The sequence below is a fragment of the Harmonia axyridis genome, chromosome 3 (assembly GCF_914767665.1).
Source record: "Harmonia axyridis chromosome 3, icHarAxyr1.1, whole genome shotgun sequence".
Taxonomy (NCBI): Eukaryota; Metazoa; Arthropoda; class Insecta; order Coleoptera; family Coccinellidae; genus Harmonia; species Harmonia axyridis.
In genome coordinates, this window is record NC_059503.1 from 51,784,821 (window position 1) to 51,801,347 (window position 16,527).

General features: G+C 35.8%; 2 protein-coding genes across 3 annotated transcripts in view; one reads left to right on the forward strand and one right to left on the reverse strand.

Moving 5' to 3' along the window:
* Positions 1-382: 382 nt before the first annotated feature.
* Positions 383-2,364, reverse strand: LOC123674538 (tubulin gamma-1 chain-like). The gene is made up of 6 exons (XM_045609439.1): positions 2,168-2,364; positions 1,591-2,077; positions 1,341-1,535; positions 1,043-1,286; positions 804-986; positions 383-745 (listed from the first exon to the last, which is right to left on the reverse strand). The coding sequence occupies exons 1-6, from the start codon at positions 2,214-2,216 to the stop codon at positions 551-553; spliced, it is 1,353 nt and encodes a 450-aa protein (XP_045465395.1). The 5' UTR covers positions 2,217-2,364; the 3' UTR covers positions 383-550.
* A 76-nt stretch (positions 2,365-2,440) lies between these two features.
* Positions 2,441-16,527, forward strand: part of LOC123674536 (dynein axonemal assembly factor 1 homolog) — a 31,731-nt gene continuing 17,644 nt past the window's right edge. Inside the window, exons 1-6 of one of the 2 annotated variants that reach the window (XM_045609434.1) lie at positions 2,441-2,596; positions 3,742-4,055; positions 4,116-4,357; positions 6,590-6,654; positions 6,716-6,801; positions 7,302-7,434. In XM_045609434.1, coding sequence (XP_045465390.1) covers positions 2,517-2,596; positions 3,742-4,055; positions 4,116-4,357; positions 6,590-6,654; positions 6,716-6,801; positions 7,302-7,434 — 920 coding nt within the window. In that variant the 5' untranslated portion in view covers positions 2,441-2,516. The remainder of the gene's footprint in view (positions 2,597-3,741; positions 4,056-4,115; positions 4,358-6,589; positions 6,655-6,715; positions 6,802-7,301; positions 7,435-16,527) is intronic. The other variant, XM_045609435.1, reaches the window with a different exon arrangement.

Sequence of the window (16,527 nt, forward strand, 5' to 3'; positions counted from 1 at the left end):
ATCTGCATTATTAAGAAAATGGCTATCTAAGTTCAAAAAATGGATAAGAGATAGCAGATTTCGATGTATTCTAAAGAAAACTGCTCTGTTTTTAAAGAAACTTGAAAATATGCATTTTATGATAGAGTTCAAAATCGTTTTAGTGTAAATTTTTTATGGAGATCTCCTGCGAGTTTTTTGTCTCAATATATCCAAGGAAACAGTTTCGAAGTCTGTAAATGTGGTATTTGGGCGGCATCAGAAATTATTCAAAGATTTGGCTTTACATTTTCCAGCAAATCTGGTTTGGTTGAAAGCTGATAAAAACAACCTATTGAGTTACTTTTTTCATGCAAGATTTTTTAGGTACAATTTTTGATAACTCGGAGTTGCAAAATAATAATTTGGGAAACTACTATTTACTTTATTAAAATCACAAGAGAGAACATACTAACATCACATAATAAATTAACAAAATAAAACTCTTAATATTTTATAGCAACAAATCGTATCACCTTGAAACTGGAATTCATATTGATAATTTGAACAATGTTAATCAACATTTCAATCTCTATTCACAGCCAGTCCATGTACAGTAATCTTCTCTAGTGGCAGCATTATACTCGTCAACCAAATCCTGTATCACCTCTCTACTGTTATCCAACTCATTCAGGTTTTCTTTGAATGTATCCTCCTTTCTGAATTGATCCAAAAATGCTTCCCGCTTTCTTAATTTGTCATACTGCATCAGAGCTCTATCAAACAACTAAAAATAATCGGTTTGAAAAATTTAGCCATAGTAAAAAAGTACATTGCTTTCTTACCGAACTTATATTTGTGTGATTCGCTAACATAAGCCCTGATACCCTATGAGCTGTTTGAATATAGGGAGATTTTCTTGAAAGAGCAACGTCTATACTAGCTGGTCCCCAAGGGATGAATTGAGCTAATTTTCTCTCTCTTATTCTTTGCAAAGATTTGTGTACCTGTGTTGGATCAACTTCACCCTAAGAACAATAACGATTTAATTAACATTGAATACAAAGTAACTAATTTTGCTTACTTGAATTATATTGAGTATAGAGATAAAACAATGTTGAGAATTCTTATCTTGAGTTGTTGACACCATCATATTTTTTGGTTGAAGTAGTCTTCTCATTACGTCTAATACTGTTGTTTTTCCAACACTAGTTTCAGTGGTATCTGTAGTCAGAGGGGTATACCCTGTCATAAGGTAATGCAATCGAGGTGTAGGTATCAGGGGAGCTAAAAGTCCCATGAGATCGTTATGCATATATGAAGGATACCTAGAAGAAAAAAATTTGCAAAATTTACTGTGATAAATTCAAAGATATTCTTACCGTAATGTAGCAGTAGAGACTGTCATAATTGTGCTAACTAAACTATTTATTTGGGTGAAAGTGGGGTTTTGAATTCTCAGTCTTTCAGCAGCTATTCGATTCAGAGCAGTATTGTCCAGGACCACAACAGAATCAGCTGATTCCGTTAGTCTTTTAAGTGTAAGTAAAGAGTTGTAAGGCTGCACAACAACATCACTAAAAAGATATGTTAAAACCAGAAACATACCAAATATTACAAGAAATTACTAACCTTATTTCATCTAGGTTTGGAAAAACACTGTAAGTCTGGACCAATTTCTTAGGAAACCTATCAGATAGTTTTTCTAATATATTGGAACCCATCCCAGAACCAGTTCCTCCAGCAATAGAATGACAGAGAACAAATCCTTCCAAGCTATCACTTCCATCAGCCTCTCTATCAATAATATCAAATATCTCTTCATTGAGTTTTTCTCCTTGCGAATAGCCAGATGCCCAATTGTTACCAGCACCTCCACCATTCTTGGATAAGAAAACATTTTCTTGGTTGTACAGTTTGGAGTAAGGAGAATTCAGAATTGTATTGATAACTCTCGGTTCTAAATCCACTAGAATTGATCTTGGTTTATAATGCTCATCATCAGCTTGGTAGAAAAAGACGTCTTTACGATCTACTCCTTCAGTTGCAAAATCTTCTAATATGCCATCTGGATTTATACCATGTTCCGCACATAGGCGCTTCCAGAACTCGAAACCAACTAAAAAGTTAAAGGAAATCAAGGGGTTTCTACGAAAAACTAAAAACATTTTCAGAACCTGAAAGTATAACAGGAACAAATAATACCTACTTTGATTTCCACATTGGCCGAGTTGAAGTGTTATCATCTCACAAGGCATCTTGGAGATGATTATATGGCACGAATTTCTATGTAAGTAATTGTTAAATTAACACATCTTCTGACGGTTTGACCAGAGTTGTAAGTGTATGTAAACAATGGACGAACATGAATGTCACATTGGGACTTTACTACGCCTGATCAATTTTGAACTAAATCAATTTCATTGGGCACATTGTGACTACTATGATTTTATTGGTTTGTTTGAAATTGAGAGTATGTCATTGGTATTATCGTATCTCAAGTAACGCAAAAGTTTGATCGATTTGAAGTTGATATTTTCGCATGGTTTTTTAGAAAAATGTCTCAAATTGTGGAATTACCGTGTAAAAACAAGGAGCATGGTAATTCGGGTTTGGATGAATTATTTAAATCACCCAGGTAGGTAACACATTATGTTTTGATCGATTATTGTATTGCAAGCAACTATACAATACATAAAAAATGGACATTCTTGAAATTTGAATTAGGAAAGTATCAGCTAGATAAGTACAGATAAATTTCCAATACAATATGATTTCAATATTGAAAATGTTCACCATCATATGGTAGCTTATTTAAATTTTGTCTTAGGCCTTGACTATACCAGATTAAGAGAATATAAGATCGAAAGATATCGGAAGTTTGTTCACAGACGGTAAAATCATGTTTTCCTTGCAACGCAAGAAACATCTTGCATGTGGAAAACAAAGCGTTTCCGGGCCCATGTTTGTAGGATTTTTTTCTTAAAATTATCCAAGGAATCTTTCATTTTCCTCTATACTTTAAATTCAGAAACACCCTGTATATAAAAAAGAAAAGTACAAATAAAAAGAGAGGAATGTAGATATATCTACTTAGATAATTCTATTGGCTATATTTTTTTTGATGGAGTCAACAAAGGTTTCGTCAGATGGTTCAGTTTAGAAGGACTAATTTATGGCAATATTTGACTTTGGGACACAACCACGAAGTTCAATTCCATATGTCCGAATAGCTTAAATGACACATTTATACAGAAGGGTTTTATTTTCAATCGATAGTCTAGATTTTCTCCCAAAGCAGCCATGCTAAATTGACTTCAATTTTCCGTTTGATTAGCCACTGTTCTGGGAGGTTTAGATGGCCCTGTATATTGTCCGATGATTTTTGTGAGTTGATATGACTGGATAGAATCACAGTATCATCTGCAAAAATTCCTGTTATTGTATTATTCGATACCGGTAAATACGAAGTTTATATTAGTAGGAAGAGCGTTGGCCCGAGAACACTACCTTGTGGGACACCTGTGTTTATTTAGTATTTACTCGATGAAGTACCTATTTATTGAGGTTTGGAATATTCGTTGACAAAGATAGAATTCGAAAATAGGAAAGGATGATGGCGTAAGAAATTTTTTGATCTAAAAGAGTAATCCTGCATGCCAGATCTTATCAAATGCTGGCTTTACATCCAAGAAGACACCTATTCAATATTTTCTAAGGCTTTATTTATAGAAATATTTGAAATTGAGCTTAGGTATATATTGAATGCGTTTCTTTCGATAGGATGACTAAGGAATTCATAAAGCAACACTGCAAAGAACATAAACTCTATCAAACACCCCATTTGAATGATGTCCTCTACTTGCACTTCAAAGGATTTTCATACATAGAAAATCTCGATGAATATACTGGTCTTAAGTGTTTATGGTTGGAAAATAATGGAATAAGGGAAATTAGCGGATTGAATAACCAGAGGGGACTGAGGAGTTTATTTTTGCACTATAATCTCATCAAGAAAATTGAAAATCTCAACAACTGTTGCATGCTGGACACCTTGAACATTTCCTACAACCAAGTCAGGAAAATCGAGAATTTGGGTAAGGATCATTTCGCACCAATATGTTTCTGGCAAATGAAAAGCTATTTTATTTATCTAGATGAAATAAAAAATCTGCACACCTTGAACATCTCTAATAATTATGTGGAAACTCTGGAGGATTTCGAGCATCTGTCCGAGCTTCTGGAGCTATCCGTGTTGGACCTCTCCAATAACCACATCGAGGACCCCCTGATTGTGGAGGTGTTGACGCGCATGCCCAGCCTTAGAGTATTGAACTTGATGGGAAACCCCGTGTTGAGGAAGATACCTGCCTACAGGAAGACCTTGATTTTAGCTTGCGTAAGAGCATTTAATTTTTCAGTATTTTGAATGAAAACGATTACAAAGCTAATACCCTGACATACAGCTTATTTGTTCTCAATATTAATTCTTTATCAGGCTGATGTCTTCGTAGTCTGTAGGCCCTTTGGTGGGATCCTACTAATTTATTATCGATTGATACGTTGATAATCGGAAAATACACACATCGACAAAAGTCTTGGGTCCCCTAGGTTTCTCAAGAGATAAACAATCTATGTCCTGGAAATGATATGAATATTTTCCTCTATTTCAACTGTGATATATTTGATAGAAAATGTTTGTTTGTTACTCTTGCTTTATGCAGGATGAGATAAAATTGGAACAATGAGAAAAATCTAAATTTATTGATTATTTATTTTTGACTAACTATAGTAAGTCTGTATCACTACATCTTCTTTCAATCGACTGCCTAATACGCTTAGGCATCCCTCGAATCAAGTCATTCATGAATTTTTAGGCATATCGTTCCATTCATTCTGAAGGGCTTAACTCAATTCCTGAAATGTAGAAGGTGGGCTTTGACGATTGGTAATTGCTCTCCCTAAGTAATCCCTTACGTGCTCAATTGGAATCATATCTGGTGATAGTTTGCTGGCCAGTTCATCCTCTGGATATTGTTCTCTTGAAGACTGTTTTGAACCCTTCGTGTGCGGTGTGGTGGGGCGTTATCATTCTGATAAATGATATTATCCCCAAATTCGTTGCGCAGATTGGTTCAATGATGTTATCTACGTAGATGATGGTACCAGTCATTGTTCGTTCAACGGTAATAAAGAGGGGTACGGCAACCGAACATTATACCCCCAGCATATTATTGATCCGTCTTGAAAGGGCACAACTTCCAGGGTGTAATTGAGTCGCTCTAGTCAGCCTAGACCTCTCCAAACCCTTTTTCGTCGACTATCACTTTGTGAACCGAATCGTAACTCGTCCGAAAAAAGTATATGTTGCGCCATTGTGGTAAAAGCCAGTCTTGATGGTGTTCTGCCCATTACCGACGGGTAGCTCTAAGTCCAGGTGATAGCCGAGGTATTTTTAAAGGTTTTCTTGCCCTTAAATATGAGGAATGCAACCGTCTCCTTATGATACTGGTTGTGACTTCCCGTGCATAGGTCCTCAAAAATCACTTTGAAGGGCTGTTATAGATATCGTTCAATTCCTTCGAGTAAAATTTGTGATATAATGGTCGTTCCTTGCAGATGTTACTCTGGGTCGAGCAGGCACCGGTCTCTGGGCAATGCTATCGGTTTCCAGGAAAAGAACCACTATTCAATATTCAAACGTTGCGCAATCTGGTGGTTCGACAAAGCTTCTTGATGTAAGGCTACTATTCTTGCCCGGCCAAACTGAGAAATCGGATGTCCCGGCATTTTTTACTGGTTTATTGTTTTCATTTGAGTGATAAGATAGTGAAGACTCCACACTCAAAAATTGTCATGTTTCATTCAACAAGTTGAGAGTTGATGGGGGGACAAGCCTTCTGACGATGTGTGTATATCCCATTGCAGTATGAGTAGATACTAAATATACAATATACCAGGTGGTTCAAAAGTTTGAAAATTTTAGTAATTTCGCCCGATAAATCGATGGGACCATCAGATTTTGGGCCCAAAAGGGCCTAATACGAGATATGTGGCTCGGCTTTGAAATTTCAAATGCAGACCTCTCTTTTTTATTGCAAATTCGGATTAAGCGGGGGATATTAATCCAAATTGTTTGAAACCAAAATTTTGTCGTCCAATTTTAGAACCTATGCAGCGTTTTTTGCTGCTATAAAAAAGATGAGTTTGCATTGGAAATTTCAAATTTTGGGCCTTTTATCTCGTATGAGGCCATTTTGCACCCAAAATCTGATGGTCTCAATCGATACAACGAGAAAAATTACTAAGGACCTCAGTATCAGAATATGAGTTTTTGCATTCTGTTCTGAATGAACGCCCCCGGATATTTGAACAAAAAATGCTGTATAGGGCCCAAAAAAGAAAGAATAAAATCTTGGTTTCAAACAATTCGGATGTAAAATCTCCCGCTGAATCCGAATCTGTAATAAAAAAGATGGGTTTGCATTTGAAATTAAAAAGTTGGGCCTCATATCTCCTATAAGGCCCTTTTGGTTGAAAATCTGATGGGCCCATTCGATTCCTTGGTCGAAACCATCCGGTATAATAATAAATATACTGAACATTCTAAGAAAATTCCTGTGAATTACAGAAGGATCTTCAGTATCTTGACGATCGACCAGTTTTTCCTAGAGATCGAGCCTGTGCTGAGGCATGGTGAGCAAGACGCTGAGGTCTGGATCATTTTGACTTTTATGCGTATTATATTTTATTTCAGGGAAAGGGGCGGCTGTCAAGAGGAAGCCGCCGAACGTCAGCGATGGATTGACAGGGAGAGGCAGAGGATAATGGACAGTGTCAATGGTGAGACCATTTTCAATCACAATTTTGAAACTCGCGTATCGATTAGACGGGCAGAATTTTCAAAGTGACCAAAAAGGCAAAACATCATTTCAGTAATTGGATCGATTCAATTAACATAAAATTTTAGGAATTATTCTATTGAAAATTACAACACTCACCGTCAAAAAAACCTAAAACTTTTCTGGAGTTTGTTTTAATACCAATGAATTTATCTTCAATTTTGCGTAGAAACAATTGAAATAGATGAAAAATTACAAAAGTTCTTGGTCAACGAACTTTAGAAAAATTATTGGTGGCCGAGTTTTTTTGCCAGTGAGTGTAGTTTTCAACTAGTTTGTTATAATATTATAAGGCGCGCAACTGAGTTCAGGTTCAGCAAAAATTCTGTTTCTGCTCAACTTGTATTTTCGATATTTGAATCTTATTTCAAGTATCGAGAACAAAAATCCCGAAGGTTTTGAAATTGCCAAGAACATTAGAGACTTTTCATTGATTCACAGCTTTGGTCAGACTTAGGGACCAACGACTAGAAGAGAGGGAACAGCAGAACAACTTCCATAGTGACAGTGGCTTCGGCACCTCCTTCGAGGGATCGGAGAGCGAGGGAGATCGCAGCAGGTCTGAGGCTGGACCGTAAGTGCTATACCTCTAATAGTAAACACTCTTATTCCGAAAACGTTAATTTTTTTTTATTGAACTGCACCCTTAACACCCATCAAATGAATAAATCGAAACGATGAACTAAAGCCTTAGGCAACTCATCAAGCTACTTTCCTAAAAGACCTGCATGGCTATTTTAGGCTATGACCTACTATTGTAATGTGACACACTCTATTAGACGAGCAACATGTTCTCCCGAGTATTTTTCAGCATTTGTTGATATTATACGGACTTGAAAATATTCCTCACAACTAACAGAACTAGTTAAGATATAACTTTATGATTTGTTTTTGTTCTATTATTGTTTTTTCTATTTTTAGTCTTGATGAAGTCGAAATATATTGATGAAACGTCGACTTTGTTTTAAGAAGTTGTTTTTTTGCTTGCTTGGTCCTAATCCTGTGAATATCCACTGAATCACTTAAAGTCTTCTAGGTGGTGTTTAGTCACTACTTTGGACGGGGATTACTCTTCTTCTTCTTGAAGTACCTATCCGATTCGAATGTTGGCAATCATAATTTTGCTGGTAGCAGCTCGAAACGGTTCTGATGAGCTTTTCCCAAACCAGGTTCTTAGGTTCCGCAACCATGATATTCTTCTTCTTCCGGCTGCCCTACTTTCCCTTGAAATATATTCTGCAGTAGAGAGTATAATAATAATAATAATAATGTTTATTTCATCAATATCCAAAACAAAATACACACATTTTATAATGAAAGAAAACATTGAAAAAAAAAACAAACAGAAATCAAATATTCTCGAAGGTTTAATATTAAAACTTGTGTGAGAATTAAAACAAAAAAGTACAAGTTTAAAGGTCTTGACGTAATTTCCACGAATTCTCAAGGTGCGTCAAGTTGGTGATCCACTCCCAGAATTTTGGTATCAAATTGTTTTGGGTATTTTGTGCCAATTTTTGGCGTATAAAAAAATTTTGTGCCCATTCGGTTTTCGAGATATTCCGAGTTTTTCCCGTGAGTCACCAACTTGACGCTGTGACTCATACATGGAAATTTTCAATTTTTTTTATTTGGGTATTTTGTGCCCATTTTGTGCCAATTTTTGCCGTATAAAAAAAATTTTGTGCCCATTCAGTTTTCGAGATATTTTGAGTTTTCCCTGTCAGTCACTTACTTGTCGGGCGGAAATTTTCTTATTTAGATAAATTGTGCTCATTTTATGGCGTATGGTATGGATTTTGTTCCCCTACAGTTTTCGAAATATTTGTACTTATTCTAGTGCGATGGATAAATGTAGCACACTTCATCGACGAGCATTGTATTATAAAATTATGCTTCGGATAAATCTGCATTTGCTTAACCTCATATGCAAATGCGTATAAATTTGTGTCTCAAATGAGATATTTTTGCCTTACAGTGCATATTTACTAATTTTCGGTTTTATTTGCATATTTTCAAGATAAAATTTGTTTTTAAACCAATAGAAACAAGCCAAATAGAACCGTACGTCGAGAATATATTTGACAAATCCCAACCAACTTTTAAGAGCTATTGACTACTAAACCCCTAAGGAAGGGAGTGTTTGGAGAAAATATTTATCCCGATAGCTAATATTACTAACATCTGGTAAGTATTACAAGGGAACACATAATCGATGTTAACTTGGTCAACTTCAAAAACAAAATATTCGAACAATGGCAGAGCAGATTGAACGAAACTGAAAGTAAATTAAGAGAATTCAAACGATGTTCAATATTCTTCAAGAGAAAATAAAGACGGTAAAATAAGTCTGACAAACACATGTGCTTTCGATTAATTGATTCAAGGCCTTGCAACAAATGTTTGTGTCAACCAAGATGAATTGAGCAAGGGCAGATTTTACAAGTGATTTGTAACAGAAAATGTCATAAAACACATGGTCGAAATGTTGGCGGTAATTCTTCAATTTAACATTTCATGATTTCACGGAATTTATCACTTTTTTCCATAAAACCAATTATATCTTATTCATTTCAGCATCCTCATCGAATTTGATCATATATTCCGAAAGACCATTAAATTTGCCTTAATATGAAAAGTCATGAGTGGCAAAAGAGTTTTACTGACGAGTGTGGTGAGGTAGTGAATATAAATATTCTGAAGAGAGAGAAATAAGTCGTATCTCTCCAATCGTTTTATGAATGAAAAACTATTAATGAGAATATGTTTTCTTTGCAGTAAGAACTTCATTTAGTAGGCTTTCGAACGGCATATAAAAGTTTTGTGCTAGCTACTTTCCTTATGCTGTAATATCATGGCTAACGCGATGACAATGAAAAAAGACAAAATACTCAAACTTTCCTTTGCCCTATTTCAGAGCTTCTTTCGATTGGATAGTGAGATAATTCTCATGGAAATTATTAATTTCTACCAAACTTAATATTTTATACAATATAAACAGGTATTTTAAAAGATAACCAAACTTGATTATTAAATACAAAAAATATGAACGAAACAGATGAAAACATTAAAATAATTGTTCAAAATGTCCTCTCTTTTGTTCGATACATTTTCCACATCTATTTCTTGTTGAACCCTCCACTCTTCGAAGTTCACTACGTTTTTGATGCATTCGTTCACACAACGAGTGGATTCTTTCAATAAATCTTCTTGAGTCTGAACACGAATTTGTACACTTTCTCTTTAAAGTGTTCCACACATAAAAATCTAAAGGGTCAGATCGGGGCTCTTGGGTGGCCATCTCACTGGACTGTATCTTCCGATCCAACTCATTCCAAAATATTGGTTCATTAATTCCGCTACATTCCGACTATTATGGGCCGGGCAGCCATCCATCTGAAACCAAACATTTTGTCTGGTAGGCATTTGGTCTAATATGCCTGGTAGGTTTTCTATGAAAATATTCTTGAATTCTTCAGAATTAAGACGATCTGGAAGAATTACTGGACCAAAAAGTTCGCCCCTCATCAGTCCCAAACATACGTTTAACCTCAATTCATGTTGGAAATGGGTAACAACAGTCGCATGTGGGTTTTTCCTTTTCCATAAATGGCTATTTCGAGTAGCAGGTGGCGGTTGAACTTATTTGATTTAATCATTTTATTCGGTAAAAATAACTAGAAATTAATTCATTTTTTTTATGAAACATTGAGTTCAATAGAAATAGGTATTTCCATGTGAATTATTTCAATATCCAATCATAAGCACCTCCGAAATAGAGCAAAGGAAAGTTTGAGTATTTTCGTCTTTTTCATTGTCATCACGTCAGCCATAATATTACAGCAGAAGGAAAGTAGCTAACACAAAACTGGATATGTCATTCGAAAGCATGCAAAATGGAGAAGTTTTTACTGCAAAGAAAACATATTCTCAATTTAAGGATATCGGGTGTGGTCGTCAAACTCTATAAGATCTATCTCATTTATTGTACCATCCTAGCTTTCGGTCATCATTGTGTGACCATAATCAGGGAGCTGAAATATACATTCAGTGAGACAAAAACAACAAACATGACTTAAAACACTCACATCAATTCGGGATGTTGAGGATTTAATAGTTAAAAATACTTCAATGGTCTGATTATTAATCGGGAAACTACGATTTTTCATTCAGTATTATCTCTCAAAATTATTTAAAACATTTTCTCATTTATGGTTTTTCTTTCATAAAACGATTGGAAAGATACGACTATTTTGCTCTCTTCAGAATATTTGGATTCACCACTTCACCATACTCGTCAGTGAAAATCTTTTGCCACTCATGACTGCTCATATCAAGGCAAATTGAATGCACTTTCGGAATATATGATCAAATTCGATGAGGATGCAGAAATGAATGAGATATATTAATTGGTTTTATGGAAAAAAGTGATTAATTCCGTGAAATAAAAAAATGTTAAATTGAAGAATAACCACCAACATTTCGACCATGTGTTATATGACATTTTTTGTTGCCAATCACTTGTATAATCTCCCCTTGAAGTAAGACCGTTTCAAAAGTGTACACCCTGTATAATGTTCAATTTATCTTGGTTGATTTCAGCGAGAAACTTGCTGTCACAAAAATTTGTTGCAATCAATGGATCGAAAGCACATGTGTTTCTCAGACTTATTTTTCTGTCTTTATTTTGTCTTAAAGAACATCGTTTGAATTCTCTTAATTTACTTTCAGTTTCGTTTCATCTGCTCTGCCATTGTTCGACTATTTTGTTTTTGAAGTTGACCAAGTTAACATCGATTATGTGTTCCCTTGTAATACTTACCAGATGTTAGTAATATTAGCAATCGGGATAAATATTTTCTCCAAACACTCCCTTCCTTAGGGGTTTAGTAGTCAATAGCTCTTAAAAGTTGGTTGGGATTTGTCAAATATATTCTCGACGTAGGTACGGTTCTATTTGGCTTTTTTCTCAATAGAAACAAGGTTTAAAAACAAATTTTATCTTGAAAATATGCAAATAAAACCGAAAATTAGTAAATATGCACTGTAAGGCAAAAATATCTCATTTGAGACACAAATTTATACGCATTTTCATATGAGGTTAAGCAAATGCAGAATCATCCGAAGCATAATTTTATAATACAATGCTCGTCGATGAAGTGTGCTACATTTATCCATCGCACTAGAATAAGTACAAATATTTCGAAAACTGTAGGGGAACAAAATCCATACCATACGCCACAAAATGAGCACAATTTATCTAAATAAGAAAATTTCCGCCCGACAAGTAAGTGACTGACAGGGAAAACTCGAAATATCTCGAAAACCGAATGGGCACAAATTTTTTTTTATATGGCAAAATTTGGCACAAAATACCCAAATAAAAAAAATTGAAAATTTCCATGTATGAGTCACAGCGTCAAGTTGGTGACTCACGGGAAAAACTCTAAATATCTCGAAAACCGAATGGGAACAAAATTTTTTTTATAGGGCAAAAATTGGCACAAAATGGGCACAAAGTACCCAAAACAATTTGATACCAAAATTCAGGGAGTGGATCACCAACTTGACGCACCTGAATTCTCAACAGACGGCAGATTAAAGGTGCAACACGAGTGGACTGACGATTCCAGGACTACTGATTCGGTATGTTATAGGTGTTCTTTATGTCGATTATACTGGCTATGAAGTGTCTTGACTGACTCAGGATCCAACTATTTATTCTCTTTTTAAATGCAGTCGTTATATACTAGGAATCTTCAATACTTGAGGGATTCCATTGTAAACTTGAGGCGCAAGGAACAGGTGTGATCTCTGACCCTTTGTCCCACATGAAGTTGGCAGTAGTATTAGCTGTCCTCTATTTTTGGTGTCATGACAATGCTCATTGAAACTAGCAGACATAATGTTCTTCCTCTGGTGAACTGCAAGCGCCAGTAAAAACAACAGCCTCATATCCATTACAGCGGCAATCTTGAAGAGTTGGAAATCGATAGGGCTTGTTCAAGATGACTTTCAAAATCCTCTTCTGTGTTATTTCGAGCTTGTTTAAATGATTTTCAACAATTCATCCCCAGCCCAGCAAACCATAAGTTAAATGAGGCTGCACCAACACCAGATATAATGTTCTCAACAATTGAGGATCGCAAAACCTTCTGAGATTTTTAAATTTTTCTATCAGAGTTCTCAGTTTATGTACTATTTCATTAATTTGTTATTTCCATCTAAATGATTGTCCAACACAACAGCCAGGTATTTTACTGTGTCCGCTGAGTGTATATGCAGTGATCGTCAACCATCAGTGATGTAAAAATGGGACAAAATACGACAGAGTTGCTGAAAGGAACGAAAACAGTTTTGTCTATATTCAGAGTCGAAATTTTAGACCGTAGGTATTTTGATATTAAGTTGAAGTCACTTTCCGCAAACATTTTCAATTCTTGCTATGTCTCCGCCTGCAGAAACACGGCGGTATCGTCGGCAAAAGAAATTATTCTTCACTTCGTCCAAATAAGGAGTTCGTGTAGAATAAAAACAGAATTGGGCCGAGAATGGTACCTTGGGGTTCCTCAATAGTGACGGCAGTGAATGAGCTCAACGAATCTTCTATCTGAACGCACTGACTCCTGACTCCCGGTCAAAAAGCTTCTGAACCAATCCAGTGTTTTCCCGACAAAACCATAGCCCCCCTCTTTATTTCTCATAATATGCCCCAGGCGTTCGAGTTTTCTTTTCTCAACTGTATAAACGATTTCCAAGTCTTTTCTCATTCTCTCTAGCACTTCTTATTTAATTACGTGAGCTATCCAAGGTATCCTGAGCATTCTTCTATATAGCCACAGTTCGAGAGCTTACAGTTTTATCGTGGTGACTTCTGTTAGAGTATAAGATTTTACGCTATACAGTAATACGAAAAAAACATGGTATCTTAGTTGTCTTACCTTCGTTTCCAGAGATAAGTTATGGTTCTTGGAGATGCCACTCATTTTGTTGAAAACCGTCGTAGCCTTCCCTATGGGGAGCCTTTTATTTCTTATGCGCTCATTTATGCTCATTTATTACAGTATCAAGATAGTTATACTGCTTTACTCGTTCTATTCGAGTTCCGTTCACATATAAGTGAGCTCTTCTTATATTATCTTTGCTTATTATCATCTGTTTGGTCTTCTGCACATTGATTACTCATCAAATAATAATATGTTGTTAATATCAAATTAATATGACAGCGCGACCTTTCTTGGAAAACTGCAGTGTTTCATTCTGAGATCACTTAAGGAATCATCAATAGGGCTTATCAGTAATCTCTGCTTTATGCACCTCCACAACACTGTAGCCGATGGTTGAACATAAGCCAAGGTGGCCATCCTCCTGAGTATTGAATAGCGCTCAGCGCTATCCAACTTGCTTGTATAGAGTCGCCAAAGAATGAACCATTAATAAGAGCTTTAGTTGAGCTTCAATTCTGATGAGTCATTGCAGGCTGAAAGTGTACAACATCGATCTAGCTGACAATGATGTATGCAGACATACATACGGTAATAATTATCATCGATACAATAATAATCATCATCGTAAAATTACTGGCAGTCAACAAAATCAGATTTCAGATATTCGGAAGCATAACATTGAATCTGGGGGAACCTTAGACTTGGTGTTATGTATATGAGGTAGACGGAGAAACTTATCTTTAAGCAAAATAATCAGTTTCATTCGGAAGCTAGATCTTCTTAGAGAATTAAAAATTACCTATTTATCCCAAGCCACAAGGACCATCCGTGCATAATAATGATAAGGTCCAGTAGGTTTTTCGCCTTACGTTTCACTCACTGATGTGGTAAGCATCTTCAGAGATATCTAGGTCCTAGATTCTAACTCTACTCCGGATTTCTCCGGTATGAATGTAGATTCTGTCCGGATGCAGTATTTATGGGGGCGGAGCCTTGTGGTTCATCTGCTTCACTTCTGTAAGGTATACTTTTTGTATGATCTATTGCTGGTGACCAGGCGCTGTGAAGTATTGGCTTTTCTTCTCTTCTCCTATTATTGATCGAATGTTTTTGTGAAAACAGGAGATGACTGAAATCTTTAAAAACTATTTCATAAATGTGGGGAAAACACTAGCAGAAAATATAGCCCCCTCACTTGAAGCCACACCTGAGGGAGAACCAGTCCCAAACTCGTTTTTCCTGACACTCACTACGGAACAAGAAATCAAGACAACGATTGATTCACTAAAAAATGAGAAAACACCCGGATACGATTCGATCACCGCCGAAATGCTCAAGGAAATATCAGAAGAAATTTCAATCCCCTTGGCACATCTGATAAATAGAATATTCTCTACTGGATTTTGTCCTCCACAATTCAAAATGAGCATTGTGAAGCCCCTCTTTAAAAAAGGAGAGAGGACAAAACCGGAAAATTATAGACCCGTGTCACTCAAAACGAATATAACAAAAATTTTTGAAAAAATAATCAAAGGTCGAATGACACAATATCTAGATAAATATCAGATGATCTCGGATAGGCAATATGGCTTCAGACAGGGGAAGTCTACCCAGGATGCAATCGCGAATATAACATCAAGGATATATGAAGGTATGGAAGACGGTTTGATGACAATTGGTATATTCCTCGATCTCTCCAGGGCGTTCGATACAGTTAATCATGAGCTGCTTCTGGGGGCCTTGGAGGAGTTGGGATTCAGGGACACCGTGTTAAAATTATTCAGAAATTACTTATCAAATAGAAAACAATCAGTACAAATTAAAGACAAAATAAGCACTAGGCAGACAATCACCTGTGGTGTACCACAAGGCACCATCTTAGGACCCATTCTTTTTATCATCTACATAAATAAACTACTCACTCTGAAATGTGGAGGGGAAATCTTTAGCTTTGCTGACGATAAAGTTTTATTATACAAGGATGACTCATGGGGTAACCTGAAAAATAAAATCGAGATGGGTTTTGGAAATGTTTTGAAATGGTTCGACCCAGAAATACCTCACAGTAAACTACGATAAAACCAAATTTATGCCATTTGCCATCTACAAAAATAATTTACCTCGGTATGAAATGATTTCAATCCAAAAAAATGATACAGTTGAGCTTATACATTCCACAATTAGTATAAAATATTTGGAAGTAACATTAGATCGACACTTGAGATGGGATGTGCACGCTCAGAATGTCGGGAGGCGTAGTTGATATCCACCAAAAAAAGATTGAAATTTTGCAAAAAAGATTCCTGAAGATAATATTCAAGAAACCGTATAGGTATCTAACAGACGAACTATATAGAGAAGCGAAATGCTTCGATCTGAAACAATCATTTTTTATTGTATCCTAATTGACCTATACAGAAACAGACACGAATTGAAAACAATAGAACACAAGTACACAACAAGACAGAAAACTAATTTTGATATTCGTACGAAGTCCTCAAAAAGCGGTAGGACAGCGATGTTATACTTACCTCGCACCTCGATTCTTCAACTTCTTACATATAAGTATGAAGGATATCATCATTCACACCAACTCTATCACTTTAATTAGAAAAAAGCTAAAATCGTATACATTAGGTTTGGACAGAAAAGTAATTCACGATATATTATGAGTACAGGACCATTACTTGGAAATTACTGGGTTGAGTCCGGTATTGAAT